At 35.2% G+C, this 20,811-nt stretch overlaps 1 protein-coding gene across 4 annotated transcripts in view; it reads left to right on the top strand.

Moving 5' to 3' along the window:
- Oatp30B (Organic anion transporting polypeptide 30B) overlaps nt 1–20,811 on the top strand; it is a 104,409-nt gene that overhangs the window by 64,679 nt on the left and 18,919 nt on the right. For all 4 annotated transcript variants that reach the window (XM_085823326.1, XM_085823328.1, XM_085823327.1 and 1 more), the window contains 5 exons: nt 687–804; nt 1,849–2,017; nt 4,124–4,311; nt 8,997–9,061; nt 12,124–12,247. In XM_085823326.1, coding sequence (XP_085679452.1) covers nt 687–804; nt 1,849–2,017; nt 4,124–4,311; nt 8,997–9,061; nt 12,124–12,247 — 664 coding nt within the window. The remainder of the gene's footprint in view (nt 1–686; nt 805–1,848; nt 2,018–4,123; nt 4,312–8,996; nt 9,062–12,123; nt 12,248–20,811) is intronic.

Genomic DNA, 20,811 nt, shown 5'->3' with positions numbered 1-20,811 from the left:
TACTTCTTTTCGTTATTGACTTAAAGAGTTTGAGATTTGAAATGATATCATTTAATTTACAAATGTTGATGATTTAAGGGATTTAGTTTAATCACCAGTCTCGAATTCAGATATTTTATGATCCCCCCCCCCATGTGTGTGTGTATGTGTCTCCGGCCGGAGAAAGAGAAGTTGAATAAGTAAGCTAGGCAGTTTAAAGTAATTAATATTAATAATTTTTAAACATAACAAGTTCATTAAATTAAAATGTAATTTGAAGCCAAAACAGCAATGTTTTCTGGATTTAAAAACATATCACAGGTTTTGCTGACCATAAATAAATTACTGGAGCACTATCACTGCAGAAGACCAATTATATCATCTTGCTTTAGCATTTCTTCTCATGATACTTAATCAGAACTTTTTGTGTTTTACTCTGATAATGTAAAGCTTTCAAATTCATTAACGAAATATTTTTCATAATAGTAAACCATTTTGATTAAATTCTGTACTTTTATAGATCTTATTTCAGTTGAATTGTGTTCCGATGAAGAAGAGATTAATAAATAATTATACAGTTTTTCTATTTCAGAAATATTTAATTTGCATCTATTGTAAAATTAAAAATATGTCCATTTCAAAGTAGCATCAAATATCTTATATTCTAGTCATAAAAATGTTTTATAATGCGTGCAATTTTATTTCAGGTGCAATACAGTTTGTTTTATTTTTTAATATTGTGTGTATGGGCTTATATACTCTTCTGTACTTCCTGGGATGTGACAACATTCGAATGGCTGGTGCAACACTTCCATATTTTAATAAGTATGTATTATTTCATAAATGACTATGTTACTAATTATGTTAATGTCTTAATTTTTTGCATCATTAAAAATTGGAACACATTTAAATATTTAATACAAGTTTTTTTTCCCTTTCAATTTTTGTAATTGGTTTCTTAGATAGTGCCACTAAAGCATTATTTTTTAAAATTCAAATGTACAGTAAAATGATGAGTAAAAAAATGACTAACTGAGAGCAGTAGAGTGCGTACCACATAATTACCAGTGTTTTTATACTCTGTGTAGGCAGTATGTGCTGAGAGCAGTAGAGTGCGTACCACATAATTACCAGTGTTTTTATACTCTGGGTAGGCAGTATGTGCTTTACTTGCCATGCAGTACATAGCTTGGAAACATTTAGGTGACAGTAGGTTAAATAAATGTCAATTAATTAGTTTCAAAATATATTTTACTGCAGTTTCTTGCATCCATGCAAAATTTAATACCTTGATATGGTGCTTGTAGCCATGTCTTAATCTGGTCTTGGTGATATTAGCGTTCTAATTGATTGCTTGTGATATTGTAATGAACTGAATATATTACAAAATCATATATATGAAATATATATGATTATGAAAGCTTGCTCATGTTATTGAGATCAAATTTAATACTAAACTTGAACAGTTTTAGTCAAATTAGAACTGTATTATAAATTTGTTATTTATGTTTAATTATTTAATATTGATGTTTTTGATAATGTGATAAAATAGGTTTTCTTTTTCTGTTTATTTCAGTGAATTTTATGTAGTAGTAAGGAATATTTGAGTTTATTATTTTGTAGTAAATTGGAAATATTAATTGGATTTCACGTAATTATAGTGTAATTTAGTAAGCTTAATAAGCTATTGATCATCTTTATTCCTGTTAGATGAAATTATCTTTCAACTCTAGCAGATTAAAATAAGTTGGAATTTTTACTTATTTTACAGTACTTTAGATCATTGTCTAATAATGAAGATTAATTGTATGATTTTGTAATATATTTATTATAATAAAGTGGAATTTATGAATAAATTTCTTTTTACAGTACACTGAATGCTGACTTGGAGCCATTCCAAGTGAATTTAACAGCTGATTGTAATATGGGTTGTCGCTGTAGTCCAAATGAAATTGAGCCTGTATGTGGAAGCAATGGAATAACGTATTTTTCTCCATGCCATGCAGGTTGTAAAGCTGAAGGTGACCATAAATTAAATGTAAGCAATTTTTTACTATTCTTTTTTTTAATTATAATTAACAAGTTAGCTATTATTGTTTACTGTAGCTGATCTCTTTTTAAAATTTTTCTGGATATTCAATCATGCATATAAAAAAGTTATTGAAAAGTGTTGCCGTAATATTGAATTCTTTCCCTAGCAGAGAAATATATTATTCAAATATATAATGATGCTAGAAACAACTGTTGTAGTCTTCAAACAATTTTGAAGATTCAAACAATTTTGAAGACTAACATACATTGCATTGTGACTGCACTGCTAAATAATAGTCATTTATTTCTTTGGCAAGTACTGTGACTGTAACTTTATATTGCTCCACATTAGTGATTCAAAAACGTTACATTACGGGAATGAAGAATGACATTCATAATCCTTGGTGTTCTTTCAATTCATTTTAACAATTTATTTAAGTTTAATACACAGTCCCACATCAGTGACTTATGACACCGGTAAGTCACCAGTGCTTAGCTGCTTTAATGAGCACTAGTATCCTTCAGTTTAATTTTATCTAAATTTGCTCCACCACTTCACATCAGTGACATATGAGTTAACCTTAAATGACTGCCTATCTGTCAGTCACTTGTGATCAGCATTCATTTGCTCATAAAACATATCATTTGTCCAGATTTTAAATGCTTAAAAAATAAATATTGTCTTTAATATAGTAAAATTTGTTTTTCAAGGTGGAGGATTTGTTAACTGCATTTTCATATGATGTATGTTTTCATTAATAATGTTGCATCTCTTCTTAAACTGAATGTCTAATTTGAATTTGTAATTTGAATGAAACCAAAGTTATAAGCTTAGCAAAAACTGAATATAAACATTTTTCATAAAAGGGAAAATTGTAATGTAAGCTCTGGTGCATTGTCTACAAAATCCAAAAAATTCTGTTTTTACTCTTAAATTTTTAAAATCTTAGCAGAATGTTTCCTTATAATGAAAATTTTTAACAAGTATGTGATAAGACATTGAGGGGAGCAATTGTTCTTCACTTTTTATTCTGGCCATGGGTCAAACGTTTTAGAGAAGAAGAATCATGGCTTCCATCAAACTTATAAATACTAAAATTATGGAAAAGACAATGAATTACCCAACCAAACCCAAATAGATCATAAAAGGGACTACTGAATTAAAATTGTATATATATATTTTTACAAATGGCAGGCACTTGCTTGTAATGGCATTGACCACTACTGAGGCCAGAAGTGGTGACCATTTTATTGTGGAGGCACCTAATAGGCAGCCATCGTTACCTCCTATGAAGAGACAGATAATTTTACATCCATGCCTTCTCCAGGATCTGAACCCGGGCCCTTTGGTATTTCAGTCAGGCCTGCCCTAACCATTATACCGTCTGGGTGGCAAAATGATCATGCAGCCAACTCGTTCGCAGTTTCGGACCGAGGACCGAACTACCAGTGTTTAGCGTCTTTTATCGCCCGGCCACTGATGGGCTTAAAACTGTACATTGTAATAGCTTTATAAACATTTCAAGATATTAGATATGTGCTTTGGCATAGTGTTTGTTGTGACTTATCTCATTTGTTTGACAATAACATCTTAATAAAATTCACAAATTTTATCATGGCCAAGATGCATGGGTTATGCTTATTGTTGGTTTAGGCTTTGGACACTTTATAGATGGTAGTACAAATTGGTCTCACTCTATCCCAGTTTTGCAAAAGAATCTCTATTAAATGGAACTTGGGGTTTCCTTCTCCTTTTCCTTCAAAGTCCTGAGAGGTCATTTGGCTCGATAGTGTTTTAAATTTCCCTCATGCTACAATGACAATATAACACAAGTAAGAATGACATTTGAATAGATGTATTTTGAGATGAACTACATTTCTTTTACAAGACCAATATGAATTCTAAGTGATCTTTTGCCATATTCAGTTTGACATGAAACCACATAACTCAAGAATTGTATGTATTACCAATTAGTTTTAAAAATTATTTTTAATTGTAAAATTGTCTTAAAAATGGTGGTTGTTAATAGTTAAGGGAAAGAATGTAAATTTATTTTCAGCTTTTCCTTAGATTTTTGAAATTAATACTTCAGCATTTTCATGTTTTATGTAGAGTTACTCCAATTGTGCCTGTATATTAGCTAATACAACTAGAGGCCATGAAGTGCTGGCATTTCCTCTTGCAACAACTGGCCCATGTCCTAATGTTTGTCATGTTATCATTCCTTTTATGATTCTACTCTTCATCATGACTCTTGTTGTCTCTATAACACATATGCCCTTGTTGATGATAACTCTCAGGTAGGTTTTTGTTTGCTTAAATGTATAATTTTGTTCTGTGCTTAAAGGTTAGTTCATTACTATACATTTTTAATACCTCGAAAAATGTGATAAATCTCACTTTTCATAAAATATTACTACCTTGAGTGGGAAATCTTTCATCTGTAAAATGAGTATCATAATTTGTCTTATACTTCTGTATTATCTGTTTGTCAGCATTTCATTAATAAGTTTGTAAAAATGTGTTATAGTTTAACAATTCAATATGATACAATTTTATTGACAATTTTGTTTAGACATGCATATATATATATATATATGCAAGTGAATTTTTAGTACTTATGCATTATCCTTATAATTGTGAAAGATGGCTATCATCAATAGCCGATGGATTGAAAGTCAGTGGAGTTGTACCAAACTTTCCTGTGAGTTTCCAAAGAAACTGGCATCTCTTTATTGATTAAATAGTCAATATAAAACTGACTTTGTTTCTGCACTTCAAAAAAAATTGTTTTGTCAATATACTATTTTGTTACTTTTTATATACTATTTTATTAGCTTTCTGATTGTACCAGAAGCTGTATTTAGAATACTCTGAGTACAAACTTCTCACAGATAACTGTTCCACATATTCAACAGGCTATATATTGTAATTAATACACACTTTTTTTATAGGAGGATACTGTAACTTTGGAAATAATCTACTGCTTCCTGTTCTGTTGAAAGCAGGTCTTCTATTTTTATCTTCTCCCTCCTCAAAATGCAAGAAAAAGTATAGCAATAACAGTTAATTTGTATTCTAGTTCATTGCGAAGCTTAAACATGTCTAGTTTGTGTACAATCCATGCTAAGTAATTAATTACCAGTTTTAAAAGTAATATATAAATTTTAAGTTATAAAGAGTTATAAGCATAGCAGCCAACTCTGATAGATCACTGAGTCAATGTTTTTTTTTTTTTTTATTTAACACTAGAGGTGCTGTTAGTTTTGTAGCTCGCTTTTTGTCCGTATTACTTTTTTGTGTCTGAATCACTTTTCAAGCTGTTGCCACCAAATGTTAATGTCATGTATTATTTAAACAAATTAAATAATGAAGAACCTGATTTTATACACGCATGTTCCTCGCATTGTGGAAAAGTGATGGCACCTAGAGAACATTTTTAGTATACACAGTGCTCTATTCGACTATGTGCACCTTGAATTTTGATTTATTTATTTCATATTTTCTTCAAATTAAAATTTTTTTTCATAAAAAACGCAGCAATTTGAAAGTGAAAATTGGCATCACAGTTTGAAACAAAGCATTTTTTGTCTCCAGTGTGCCAGATTGTATTTCTCTTTCAGTTTTAATCAACCAACTCTGCTGTTTAAAAGCAGTGTGTTTCCACTACCAGAAATAAAATACTTTTATTTTCCACATCCCAGTGTAACCATTTGGTAAAGCGTAAGATATTTAACTTTCAGATTTAATCTGGAAGATTATCGAGTAACAAAGTGATTTAAAAGCAATAAGCACAATTCTTAAGAATAGTTTTTCTATTTTTAATACGACTGATTTAAATAAAAGTGCATTAAAATCATGAGACATCTAATCAGAAATATTAAATATTTTTATAAAATTACAAAATTTACACTAGCTGGACTCGTTAAAATCATAAAGAAAAAGTATATGATGCTAATTATTTTAGGTGGCCAGCCTCTCGAGTGGCTAGTTTTTAAAGAATAAATGTAGCATAAAAAATGTATGGCAGCTTCTAATAATTTTATCCGGAATTCTTAAAATATTTTATGATTTTGTGCTGAATCTTATTTGGCATAAATGCAAAGAATATGATATTTAATAATTACCTTAAACATGCAAAAGTTAACGACACAAAGACAATAAAAATACAAGTCATCTTGGTAAGAAAACTGACCACTGATATGTAATGAACTTTGAAAAAAACTGAAAAAAAAAAATGTATGTCAGCATTTAATACTGTATCAAAAGTTCTAAGCATATGATGCTATGCAGCTTTTGAAAATTTTGTGATTTTGTTGTTGAACAGTATGTGGTGTAAGTGCAAAGAAAGCCACGATTAATAATAAAGTTAAGGAGGGGGGATGTTGGCAGGAGTGAGTGCAGGAGCAAATCGGTAACCTGTGACGCTCAGCAAGAGCATAAAATACCTTAAGAAACCCTTCGGTGAGATGTTAAAATCTGAATCCTTTCAGATTTTCTTTCTCTCTCTCTCTCTCTTTTTTTTTTTTTTTTTTAAGTTTTTTTACGGTCAGGAAATGTTTTCCATCAATAAGTGAAATTTATTGAATTGTTAAACTTAGGGTGCAGATTCCATTTTCAACCCCCCACTAGTTTTCTGCATAATTTTTCATGTTGAATTTTACTTAATTTGGATTGTCTTAATCTGCTGTAGGCATTTTTAGAACATTTTAGGAAGATTCAACCATTGTTTAATTGGGTAATTATTTGTGTAGTTTTACATCAATATTTGGTACATCACTAAGTTTAGCTACACAGCAGTATGAAAATTAATTACTTTTTTATATCCATTGTACTGCTGTGATACATCAAAGCTTTCTTTCTCTGTTCAGGATTGCAGGGTAAAAATATAGGAAAATTACAAAATAAACTTAGCCAAAGAGCACAAAATTTAGACTAGATAAATATTAATATATTTTACATCAGAATCATATTTTAAATAGCTCAATAATATAAATGTAAAGTAATATAAATTTTTATAAAGTTTGTTTATAAAGGTTTATAAAGTAAATTTAAGGCATGGCTCTGCAGTATAAAACCTGAAACTCACGTATTCATTCAAGAATCTTCCTATTTTTCACATTTCAAGGTTGGCAGCTATGTGTAAGATATCGTGCTCCTTCATGCTCAGAATGAAATCTGAAGCAAAAATGTTATGAGAATATGAGAACTTGAATAATTAAAAATGAATAAAAGTTTCATAATAAATTAATGTTATTAGCTGGAAAACTGTGCTTTAGTTCTTAAATAATATGTACTGTAGTATAGCAAATATTTTAAAGTTTAAAATTGCAAATTTTTGAATTTCATGTATAAACTGCCATTGACTCCAAATAGTTAGAAAAAAAAAATGTGTTTACCTAATATTTGAAAGCATTCAGCATTACACTGCTCGACATTGATAATGCAACACCAAGAAGGAGTGCCCAGAAAGTGATGAAACTCGGCAAACAGAGAGAGACAGCAACAAACAATAAGTGATCTTTATTTCAAACTTATATACGTATAGCCGATGCTGTTCTTGCTCTTGTATTACATATAGGACTCGGTAGGTTATAGGACTACCTTGTATGATGATACACAAAGCAACATGTCTAGCTACAGAGTCAATAAGACTATGGTGGTGTTCTGAGGAGTGGCTCTCGATTCCCTGTCAACCATTTGCCACAGTTCATCTTCTGAACATGGCAATGGCAGGGTCTGCAAACGCACCCAGTCACATCCCTAATGTGTTTGATTGATGAGAGATCAAGAGAGAACAGTGGCCTGGGAGGCATCTGTACATCTCACAGAGCACATTGGCTGATGCAAGCAGTGTGTGGTCAGGTGTTGTCCTGCTGATAAAGAGCATTAGCCACTGTCTGAAGGTAGGGGAGTGTCGCCGACTGCAGCACATCATCAGTGCATTGTTGGGCCATTATATTGCCCTTAGTACGAACTACAGGTGACCTGGAATCGTATGCAATTGCACCCTATTAAGTTGCGTTGTCGTGCGGTGGGGCATTCCACAGTTGCTGCCGGATTGCACTTGTCTCCACATTGACACCACACTCACAGTGACTATCATTGAAGAAACAGAAGCATGATTCATCTGAGAACACGACCCCGGCACCATCGCAGATGTTGACGTCTGTGATGTGGGGTCAATGACAGTCTTAACGGACATAACAAGTGCAGACCACTAGCCAAAATCGACGACAAATGGTTCTGGTCGATACGGGAACATCTAGGGTATGACAAATATGCTGCAGATTGGAGGTAAAATTGGCTTGTGGGTGCTCCACCGCTTGTCAGTGGCGGATGCGGCGATTCATGCTTGCTGACATTACTCTGTCTGCACCAGACCCCCCTTAAACTTGCCACACTTCTTTGTTCCAAACATCATCATCACAGTTGGTGCACTGTGGACACGTGCATCAACTGTGACAATGAGTGGTGGGTGATCATGTGGGTGTGTGTCAGCTGAGATTTGCCATGTGGACCACTGATCACCATGCCCCTCGTAAAACTGTATGCTGGAACTGCTTCCATTTATGGGTATTCTCTTCTATTACACACGCCCTTTGAGACAAGAATAAATTTTCTACGATGATTTCTTTAGCAGAAATAACGGCACGAAAATTAGCATTCTGCAGGTTCCTTCCCTTTTACTTTCTTCGATGTGCGCTGGAGAGCTGTGCCTTTCACATCATTCGCATAACTCTGTGATGTGTGTCTACCCTGAAATTTGCATAATTTTTGGCCCACTCCTGTTTGGTGTTGCATTTTCAATGTTGTGTAGTGTATGTAAAACTTTATTATGTTGTGATGAAAACTGTTTTATGTTACAATTGTATGTTGCTAAATGTTAAAATTATGTATATGAGAAAAATCTATTTCAGAGTTGTTAAGTAAACACAAAAATTATTTTATTGATGTATTTTGAGATATAGTATTTTATTTCCAGGTCTGTTGATGAGGAAGAAAGAGCATTTGCCTTAGGAATGCAGTTTGTTATCTTTCGTCTGTTTGGTTAGTAGATATGATGAATTGTCAAATTAACTAGAACTTAAAATTTAGCAAAGAACTTTGAATAAAATATGCACCTCAATAAAATAAGCACTTTTTTAAAGCTGGTATGAATTTCACATTTTGGAATTTCATTCCGTGGTATTTAGAATAATTCCATAAAATGATAATTTTTAGCATTTATAACCTTAAGGGAAACAAAATTCCCCTCCCCCTTTAAAAAAACTCGGTATTTGCTTAACACACTGAATAACGATTTATTAAAGCAACAAGGATCAACATAATGTTCATAAATTTGCAATACTACTTTCGAAGGTTTAAATGTAGAAACTTCTTCAGCTGCAGGATCGCAAACGACAGAATCAGAGACAGTGATAAGAATGGTAAGAAGGAAGTCAAACTACTGGTGCCATCTTTTAATAAAAAAGGAAAACAAATATGAAATTATTACCTTAAAAGCTGATGGTAAAGACAGATTGGAATTTGGATCGTTAACTAGAACTGAAAGATTTTTATGAGTATGAAATGTCTCTAGAAAATCTAATTCACCAACAGAAGATATTTTTTAAATAATTTTGGCTGCAGAAAAATGGAAAATATGATTTTCTGACCAACAGTGTTGAGCAGTAGAGAAAGGAACACATTTTAAGGAAAAACATAAATTCACTGTTTTCAGATTGTACATTTAAACCTTTGAAACTAATCTTCTGAACTTATGAATCTTATGCTGATTTCTGTTCCTTAACTTCTCCAGGAATTTCTTTCAGTGTCCGTTGTTATGCTGTTTCATTTTTAATACTAATACTTACTAGTTATGATGTTCCATTATTCAAGTTCTGTAACTCCTATGTCGAGATTTTACACTAAGCTGTCAATTGAAATCTTTTAATTCTCAAAAACTTCTTTGTGGCTTTTTTGTCGTCTGCTATGTAACTGATGATTCAGACATTATCATTGCAATGGAAAACTTCTGTTATATCATCTTCATTTATCACTTCTGTATATTTTTCACAAATTCCATGCATGAATCTCAGTTGGGAAAAAATGACATTTAGGGCACATCTGCTTTTTGTTGAACTTCCTAGACTTTTTAAGGGATAAAATTTTTAAACTTGCTAGTGGTACAAAGGTCCAGATATTAGATCATTTTATATATTTGATGTCTGGACTTCAAAATTGGTGCTATAATATGAAGAGTACCAGCGACTCTATTCATTTTCTATGTATTCTGAAATGGAGCCCAACTTAGTTGTTAGTTTATTTCCTGTGTACAGCATAAGCTAATATAAGAAAGGTAAACTGCCTTTAAATTTATTTTGGATATGTTGAGGAAAAATATATAGTTTTCTAAGTTAGATAACAGTTTAAGATCAATCATCAATCTTTGATCATAATGACAGTAGTCTTTTTTTGTTCACAGTTATTGAAACTTCCCCCCCCCCTTTATAACAGTGTATTATAATAGAGTATTTCGTTATTTTAGTTGTGTACATATTAATATGGACATTGCTTATAAAACTGCTTATAATAGCAGATTTTTAACTGGCCCATGATAAAAGTTTGCTCCAGTAAAAGCGTTTTTCTGCTTAAAATTGCAATTTTTCTGTCAAAAATATCTGATGTGTACACCACATAACTTCCTTGTACGGAATATTAAATTATATGCATTTTTCTATTATATATATTAAAATATATGCATTTCGATAGCACATAAACCACAATAGAATAAATGCACTCGTAAAAATTCACTATATTTGTTTATCATAGTGAAACTTTGGCACTAGGTTCACTTAACATATTATGACTCGCATATAAATTTATATCATTTGAAGAATTATCTAATCGTGGCCACATGTTCTATTCAAATACTATAATAAATCTAAAACAATGTTTAAAAGAAATTAAGCAAACAAAACAAAACAAAACAAAAAAATTAGTTTTTCACAGACGATTCAGTATTTCTTATTCAATTAATTCAGTTCTCACTTCCAAACAAGGCAGAAATACATAAAAATTCAAAATATCTGTATTCAAAATTACGAAGTAAAACTTAAACACTTATTTCCTTGAGTAAATTCCAGAATGGATTAAACATGATTTAATGCACAATAAAAAAGAAGGCGTTATCTTTGTTGTTGCAAAGCTTACTTTCTCTAGATTGGCAATAAATCCACTATTTTGCCAAGTTTAAAATGTGAACAAACATGTCCGCCATCGCAAAAATAACTAGGCTCTGCACTTAAACAACTTTAAAATTGTTGATAACTCCACAAATATTGCATGCAGATTTACTAAAAGCATTAAAACCTTAACCGGAAGATAAGAACAACATAATTCAATCATTTTTAAAGCAAAAAATGCACAATTTACAAACATATAAGAGTAAAGAAGCTGAGGTCACCTAGCTGGTTAACAGAGTTGATATATATACGTTTGGTGCGGCCGATTACAACCAAAGTATGAGGTCCACATGTACAGGTTATAGCAGTCTTATATACAAATTTCAATGTTCTGAGGCTACTCGTTTTTGAATTATGCGAGATACGTACATACAGACGCCATGAAAAATTCTCTTTAGAATTCCTTTTAAATCAGTTTTATAATTTTTTAGGGGAAAAATAGTCTTTTATTCTGTCCTTATGTACAAATGTCACGCAAAAACATTGTTAAATTGCATTTGATAGTGGTCAAAAGGGATAAAAATCGGTGAAATATGATGCCTGAAAATTTTTGCGATTACAATACTTTCTTTTTACTTCATACAAGGAAGTAAAAATACATTCAGTTCTTTTGTGGCCAGTTATATGTTAAATAGGGTTTAAATTCTGTGGAATGCTTAGTAATTTCATATTGTCTTTAGCTGCAGAATGGTGTAATTTTAGTATTTTCAAGTTTCTAAAAATCAAGTTTGAGTTAATGTTAAGAAGTAATAATGTGTATTTTGATATTAATGTAAACTCAAAATGTTCTTTGTTCAATAAAAATTAATTTTATATGATTCTTAAATATTCAGTTTATGTTCTAATTTTTTCTGCATCATGAAAATTTTTCTTTTTCCAATCCAGGTTATATACCATCTCCTATTATGTTTGGAAATGTTATTGATTCAACATGCATTTTATGGAAAGCTCATTGTGGGCGACCTGGGGGTTTTTGCCTCATGTACAACATAGAACATTTCAGACTAAAGTAAGTTGCTTATTTCTTTCTCTGTGTAGTCATTGAAACTACTGTAATATGTATACACGCACTGAAAAGCCATAGTAGAAAAATGAATGCATTTGATCAACAGTTATATGTATGTAGCACCAGTGGCAGAGTGGTTAAGAACCAGTGGCAGAGTGGTAAGGTAAAGTCGCTGAACATTGGTAGTTTTCGAATCCCGTGAACGAGCTGGCTGCTTGGGTGTTTTCATGGTTTTCCCCATGTGTAACATGTATACGAGCCAGTTTCCCTTAGAAAGTCCTCCACGAAGGCATCCCTCCCCTTAGGCAGGTAGCCCTAGTGTGCTTTGCCATAATTAAATACACACATACCCTCATGTGTTCTGCTGTATTCTGATAACATCAGCAAGTATACGTGTCAGTGTCCCGTAATATATATAAAACCCAGAACTAGTTTTATATTTGTAATGTATCAGGTCTGAAGGTGAGATAAGCCATCATTTTATTGCAGCTTGTTAAAGGTGAAATTATGGCAAAATATTGAGAAATCACTTGCCTCACATATATCATCTAAAACAGTGTATCCTATGGACTACTGTGTGCTGTTGTATTGAGTGTGCAATCAAAAGTTATGCGAGGAAAGGTGGATAATTAATTATTGATCACACGGTAATTGTTGCCATAGCAGTGTTGAGTGCAACATTGTTTCACATCCCTTAGTACCCATACCAGCGGCTGAGCGGTAAAGTCGCTGAACACTGGTAGTTCGGTCCGAGGTTCGAATCCCGCGAACGGGCTGGCTGCATGGGTGTTTTCGTGGTTTTCCCCATGTGTAACATGTATACGAGCCAGTTTCCCTTAGAAAGTCCTCCACGAAGGCATCCCTTCCCTTAGGCAGATAGCCCTAGTGTGCTTTGCCATAATTAAATACACCACACCTTAGTACCCATAATCATTCTTTGTTTGGACTGAGTAAATGCGGACTCAGTACTTCCCACATTCGATTGATGACAGGGAATGAAATAGGCACAATATTATCAGTGATGCATTATGGATGACAGCCCTCAGGGGCTCACTTTTGTGAGTACGAGTGTGGCAATCCCGAGGTACCCTAGCCCTTCAGGGGATCATCTTCTTGATGAGACGGGTGTCACGATCCTGGAGCCCCAGTGATCTATCCTCTTTTCCGTCTCCTCTCCTCTTGGCTGGAACTTTTTCTCTTCCCTTCTCCCTTGTGGTTTCTCTCTACGGAGTTTGGGGCTCGTCACGAGAGGCTGGAACAGACCTTGTTTCTAGTTTTCGAGTGGCGAGAAAACTGCCCACGTGTTTGCCGTGCGTGGAGACCCGTGTCGCTGGAAAGGAGGGTCCTGGTAGTTGAGGGGCGAGGTACTGTCCCCAACACACTGCTTTGGCCTCTGCTTCAGCTAAATGGGAGGCACCTTAGTCGTCCTCACAGGTGTCAATCGGCTGGTCACTAGTCCTTGTGTCAGTGGCTTGGGGTCAAGCTCTCGGGAGTACCTGCTTTCGGGAAAGCCGACTGTGGGGCTTCAGTTTGCGTATAGGTCCGGCTAGCAGTAACACAGGAATCTGTGTTCCCTTGTTGGGCTCCGTGGTGGGCGGGGCCTTCGGACCCGAATCTTTTCTCTTACAAACATGGCTTCACTTTTCATTCTTAAAAAACCTGACTCAAATGATACCAACCAAAATATAGAAATCGTTGAGAAATCCATTAATAAAAAGATCCGGACCGATGAAAATACCAAAGATATTGAAGTTATTGACAAATCCATTACAAAGAAGATCCGTACCGTTGCAAATGCCAAAGAATCTGCTGATTGTCCGCGCTTTGTTGTTGTTTCCAGTGCCTCTGGAGAATTGCAAAAGATGTCTCCTTTCCTGGTCAGCAAATACATTCATTCCATTGTAGGTGAGCCAAGGAACATAAAGCGTCTCCATTCTGGAGACTTGCTCATTGATACCCTTTCGGCCACCCAGTCTGCTTCACTTTTATGTCAAACCAAACTTGGACAAGTAGCTATAACAGTGTCAGCACACAAAACACTTAATACCTGTAGAGGCGTGATCTCGGAGATCGACCTTCTGTGTGTTTCAGAAGAAGAGTTCGTCTCCGAGTTAGCTGACCAAAATGTCTGTGGTGCTAGGCGGATCAAGATGCAAAAGGAAGGTCAGTTGATTGACACGAAACACGTGATCCTGACCTTCAAATCGCCTGATCTGCCGAAGAATATAAAGGCTGGGTATCTTAACTGTCCCGTAAGACCATATATTCCCAACCCAATGCGATGCTTCCAATGCCAGCGATTTGGTCACTCTAAGACATCCTGTCGTGGCACCCTTACGTGCGCCAGATGCTCGTTGGTTGGCCACGATAGTGATAAGTGCACCGCTGCGCCATTGTGTGTTAACTGCAAGGGTGATCACCCAGCATTTTCTCGCTCTTGTCCAAAATGGAAATCTGAAAAGGAAGTTCAGACCATAAAAGTTTCTAGGAATATTTCATATGCCGAAGCCAGGAGACAAGTTCAAAGCACACAGCCTCAATCAAACAAATCATATGCAAATGCCGTGAAATCAACCCGCACTATAGCCACCCAAACTTCCATAACTACACAGACTCCACCAAATAAAACCCAGCAGCCTGAAAGCAAGAAAAAAGAAAATCCAACACGTACAATACAAAATAAAGAAATAACAATCTTGAGCAAACCAAAAACTGTGTCTCCAAAAATAGAAGCCGATCTGTAGATGACATGAATTCTGAATCTCTAGATTCAGACGGTATGAAAGTGGAGGAGGGAATGGAAGTTCCCGAGCATCTACTTCCGCGCAAAAGTAAAAAGGAACACAGGAAAAACAAACACCAATCATAATGGCCACCCTCGTCTGTCGCGGTTTCCACCGAAACTTGCTTGACATCAAAGCTGTAGTAAATGCTTATCATCCTGTGTGCTTCGCAATACAAGAGACAAATCTGAAACCAGATCAACATGCAAAACTTCGGAAGTTTTCTCTCGTCAGGAAGGATAACCTTACAGGTGAGCGTGCCAGCGGAGGTGTAGGTCTCCTCACCTCACTGGACTATCCCTCAAATGTACTTCCTTTGACGACATCCCTCCAAGTTGTCGCTACTCAAATAAATTTTGATATTGTTGTTTCATTTGTTTCTTTGTATTTGCCTCCAAATGAGCACATTTATCAGCAAGATTTAAATAATCTAATAGAGCAGCTGCCTGAGCCTTTTATCATAATAGGAGACTTTAACGGCCATAGTCCACTCTGGGGAAGTAAAGATACAAATTGCCGAGGAAGACAAATTGAGCAGATGATCGAAGATCATAGCCTTTGTGTCCTAAATAATGGGCAAGATACGTACTTCCATGAGCCTTCAAGGACATTCCACGCTTTCGATCCTTGCCATCTGTTCACCATCTCTGTTGCCATTTTGCACTTTTAGTGTTGGAAATGACCTGTACAACAGCGATCATTATCCTATTTTTGGTGTCTCTTGCACGAAGAGGAGCAAACCCCGTGTCAAGAGTCCCTCATTTTATCCTGGACAGGGCAGACTGGGAACTCTTCTCTTCCGTTGCAGAGCTGATGGAGGAAATGGTAGAAGGTGTGCATATCGATGACGCTGTTGAAGCTGTTACTAATACTATTATTCAGGCAGCTATGCTTTCGATTCCTAGAACATCAGGAAAAACACTAAAATATTCGAAACCGTGGTGGAATCGCGACTGTCATGAAGCACTGAAAAAACAGAAAAAAGCATGGGGTATTTTTCGTAGATATCCTACTCTGCGAAATCTCATAGCTTTTAAAAGAGCCAAAGCAAATGCACGGAAAGTAAGAAGGCAGAGCCAGAGGGATTCCTGGATTTCATATGTGTCCTCAATAACATCCTCTATGCCTAGTAAGCGGGTTTGGGAAAGAGTTCGAAAAGCATGCGGAATGTATAAAGACCACTCACTTTCCTTTCTGGAAAAAGATGGCCGAGTGATTAGCTCCATAGAAGAAATTGCAAATACAATTGGTGAGACATTTGCTGCCGTTTCTTCCAGCCGAAATTACTCACCTGCATTTCTTTCTATCAAGCAACGCTCTGAGAAAAATCCCATCGCTTTCAACTCTTCCAACTTTGAGCCGTACAATAGAGACTTTACTATGGTTGAATTAAAGAGAGCTTTGTTGCAGACACATAGGTCTTGTCCGGGTCTGGATGGCGTGTATTATGAAATGCTAAAGCATCTGTCCTGTAAGTCACTGAGTGCCCTTCTCACACTTTACAATAGAGTGTGGAAGGAGCGTACATTTCCCAGTGCATGGAGGAGAGCTGTTGTCATTCCTATTGCGAAGCCAGGGAAAGACCCGAGGAATCCCTCGAACTATCGGCCAATTGCCCTTACCAGCTGTGTTTGCAAACTCTTTGAAAAGATGGTAAACAGCCACGTAGTCTACTTCTTGGAAAAGAATAATATTATATCGCCTTATCAAAGTGGTTTTCGAAAGGGGAGAACAACCGTGGATAACATGCTCCTCCTAGAGACTTCCATTCGGAAAGCATTTGTAAGAAGAAGCCACCTTGTCTCGGTATTCTTCGACATTGAGAAAGCTTATGATAAGGCATGGAGATACGGTATACTTCGGGATCTTCACAAGAGTGGCTTGCGCGGCAACCTACCAATTTTCATTCAGAATTTCTTGAAGAGTAGAACTTTTCAAGTAAGGATTGGCTCTGTTTTTTCGGATGTTTTTCAACAGGAAGAGGGTGTGCCCCAAGGCTGTGTGCTTAGTATAACGCTGTTCAATTTAAAAATAAATTCTGTATTAAAAGAACTTCCTCCTACCATCTTGGGATCACTATATGTAGATGATTTACAGATTAGCTGTCGAGGAGCAGACATGAGATACATAGAGAGGCAATTGCAGATGGCTCTGAATAAGATCCAAGAATGGTCAAACAAACAGGGATTTACTTTTTTGAAACAGAAAACTGTGTGCGTGCACTTTTGTGCACTTTTCTCCATCCTGAACCTGAGTTATATCTAAATGGTACAATTATTCCAGTTGCGCCCGAAGTAAAATTTTTAGGAGTGACGTTCGACCAGAAATTGACTTTCCTTTCTCATGTTTTAAACCTGAGAAAGAAGTGTCTAAAAACACTAAATATTTTAAAAGTGTTGGCGAACACCTCCTGGGGTGCAGAGCGTTGCTCCATGCTTCGCATTTACAGAGCGCTTATCCGCTCTAGACTGGACTATGGCTCAGTTGTTTATGGATCCGCTCGCTCATCTGTTTTGTTAAAACTGGATCCTATTCACCATCAAGGTTTGTGGATTTGTTCAGGAGCTTTCAGGACTTCTCCTGTACAGAGCCTATATGTTGACTATGAAGCAATTTATATATTGTAAAAGGGACAATTGCTCATATTGCTATATGAGAAAACTGCCCACGTGTTTGCCGTGCGTGGAGACCCGTGTCGCTGGAAAGGAGGGTCCTGGTAGTTGAGGGTCCCTTTTATAATATTTTAATATTTTATCCCAACCTGAACATCCCAATAAGCTGTGCTTACTTGATAATGAGTGTAACTCACTATTTGAAACACGTCCATCCTCTGTTCCTACTTTTCCTTTAAGAGTTCGCCCTGTCATTGAAAAACTTTCCCTCTCTGATATGCACCCCCAAGCAGTACAGGATTTTGAAATTCCACCTTGGGAAACTTCACGGATTCAGCTCCTTGATGTTTTCAAACATCACGTGAAGGCGAGCACTAACGAGATCGTTTACAGAGAACTCTTCGCTGAGCACAGGCACAGATATAGCAGTTATTATCCGATATACACAGACGGATCAAAGTCAAATGATCATGTCGGGATGGCTTTTGTATTTGAAGATTACATTGAGGGCAGATGCCTACACCATGCTTGCTCAGTCCTAACATCTGAACTAACTGCAATATATTATGCTCTTTTGTACATCTCGAAGCTCTGCCACAAGAAGTTCATAGTTTATACAGACTCGTATAGTGCTCTTAAATCTTTGGAAGCTTTTCCCAACACTCAGAATCCTGTGGTAGTGGATGTCCTGAAAATTCATATAAATTTAACGATTCGCGGATATGAAGTCCTGTACTGCTGGGTTCCTGGACATGCTGGAATAAAGGGAAATGAGCTTGCAGATATTGCAGCCAAATCTGCTGATGAACTGACTAGTCGCCTTATCCCTTTTAGAGATATCTGCTGTGTCATCAAGGGAAAAGTCCGGAAAAGATAGCAGCAAATGTGGGATGTTCAGCTTCAAAACAAGTTAAGACATGTAAAACCTAGAATTGAGCATTGGGAATCAACCAAAAATCGTAAGGAGGAAGTTCTTTTGACTCGCCTCAGAATTGGTCACACTAGAGTGACACATAACTATCTTCTCAAAGCTGAAAATGAGCCTGTGTGTTTTAATTGTAATGTTTGTTTATCTGTTCGTCATATTTTAATTGAGTGTCCATGTTTTAATAGTCTTCGCCAGAAATATTTTAATAGCTGTGACTTACCTCTCGACCGTTTAATCGGAAGAGAGGTCAATTGTAATTTATTTTATTATTTGAAAGAAACTGGCTTTTATCACCTAATGTAATTTGTTTTAAAGATTGTATCTTGAATTTTAAATGTGTGGTTTTAACTTGTTCTTATATGACTTCATCCTCTGGATTTGATACATTTGTCTACTTGTTTTTATTTATTGTATTTTAATTTCATCAATTATACTCACCCCATCACGTGTTTGCCGCACTATAATCATCTTTGGTTTTGCGCCATAATCTCTCACTCACTCACTCACATTATGGATGACAAGTAAAAAATCAATTTGTCTGACTAATCGTCATTCTGGATGTGCTGTGTAAATGGTTTAGCATGTGCACACAATTTTCCAGTGAAGGTATGAAGAAAAACGTGAAACCCTTATGACCACTGTCAGATATCAGAATGTTATTTTAATCAAATTCACGACTTTATATGAGCTGCTGTTTAACAATGCAATGTTCCATCTAGATTTCTAGGATCATGACTGTGTTCTATAATCTGGCTTCCGTATTTCGCCTTAGAAAGTCCTCCACGAAGGCATCCCTCCCCTTAGGCAGATAGCCCTAGTGTGCTTTGCCATAATTAAATACACCAAATACACACCGTATTTTGCTGGATGTAATCCCAGTGATATATTTGTGGCTAAGAAATAATTGTATTGGAAGGGAGATGTACCAATGGAAAATTATAAATTGGGGGGGGGGGGGAAGCAATATGAGTTTTGAGTGTGCTCTTCTTCAAGAGCAAGATTTTTAAAAATATTGATTTCAAAGGCTATCAGAAATAAGTCTCTCTTTTGCAAAAGTAAAAAATTTTTTCTCTTGAAGAAAAGGGATTTGTGTCTGATTGTTACTAATTTTTTTTCCAAACATGTTATACCAATTAAAGTTGCTACAGTCTACACTGAACTAAAGTTGCTACACTGAACTAAAGTTTTGCTTCATTTTAAATCTGTGGTACGGAAGAGAGAGTTAATGCTACTTCATTATTACCCTGAAATGCACAGGAACTGCTGTTTAGATTATGAAACCAAATACTTTAGGATATCTGTTATCACCTGTACCAAATCAAATCAAAACATTGTAGACTGACCAGTGTTTTATGTATTAAAGTAGATAACCACATCTTATTAGCTAGGTTATCATTTGTAGCAGTTTTTCAAAGCATACAAGATGTCTGAAGATGGTGGTGGCTATAGGTTTTGTTTCCTTAACTATTCATCCTAGACATATGCAAGTTGCTCAAGCAAGTTAAATAATTTTCTAAAAACAGTTTCAGCTTGATGAAATATGAGGTTTCTATAAACAAATAATTTTATTCAATATGTTTGGTTACTATAGAAGAAAAATCCCAGTTAGTAAAATAGCCATTATACTGCATTGATTTCAAGATATAAAAGTTATATATTTAGGTGCAAATTTTGGGGATATTAGCAATTAATAGTTGGCATTCAACCTTAGAGTATTTAGATGACCTGGGCAAATGTATTTGCTTTGGTTGTTATGCGTAAATTTGCTTCAGGAGTCGCATGCAACCTTGCAGACTGTCAGTTTGACATCACTTCTTTAATATCAAATGGCTTAATAATCTGTGAATAGATTATTAAGCCATTTGATAATCTAAAGATAAAATCTCTGATAAAAATAACTGAACAAAATGAAATGAGTGTTTTTGAAACAGAATATTCATAAAAGTGTAAAGCTCCAAAGAAAAAGATATTTTGGCATGGAAAAGCAAGATCATTAATTCTGTCAAATTGATTAGTTCAGTTGACCTTTCTAAAACTTGGAAAACAGGCTTCTTTGTACTTGATTTCTTTAAATCGGGGGGTCAACAAACTTTTTTTTAGAAAGGGTGAGATTGTAAAAATATTTAGGATAGGCAGGCCAGGTAGCAGACATGAAGCTAATGAATGTATAATTTTCTCAAAGAGAGAGGAAAAAAGGAAATAATTTTTTTTTATTATGAAGTGGTCCTTTAATACAATATTTAT

The sequence above is a fragment of the Stegodyphus dumicola genome, chromosome 9 (genome assembly GCF_044657685.1).
Source record: "Stegodyphus dumicola isolate Sdum_Otavi_A_Nest chromosome 9, ASM4465768v1".
NCBI lineage: Eukaryota > Metazoa > Arthropoda > Arachnida > Araneae > Eresidae > Stegodyphus > Stegodyphus dumicola.
Note: the sequence above shows the minus strand (reverse complement) of the source record. Positions and strands in the feature narration are given on the sequence as shown.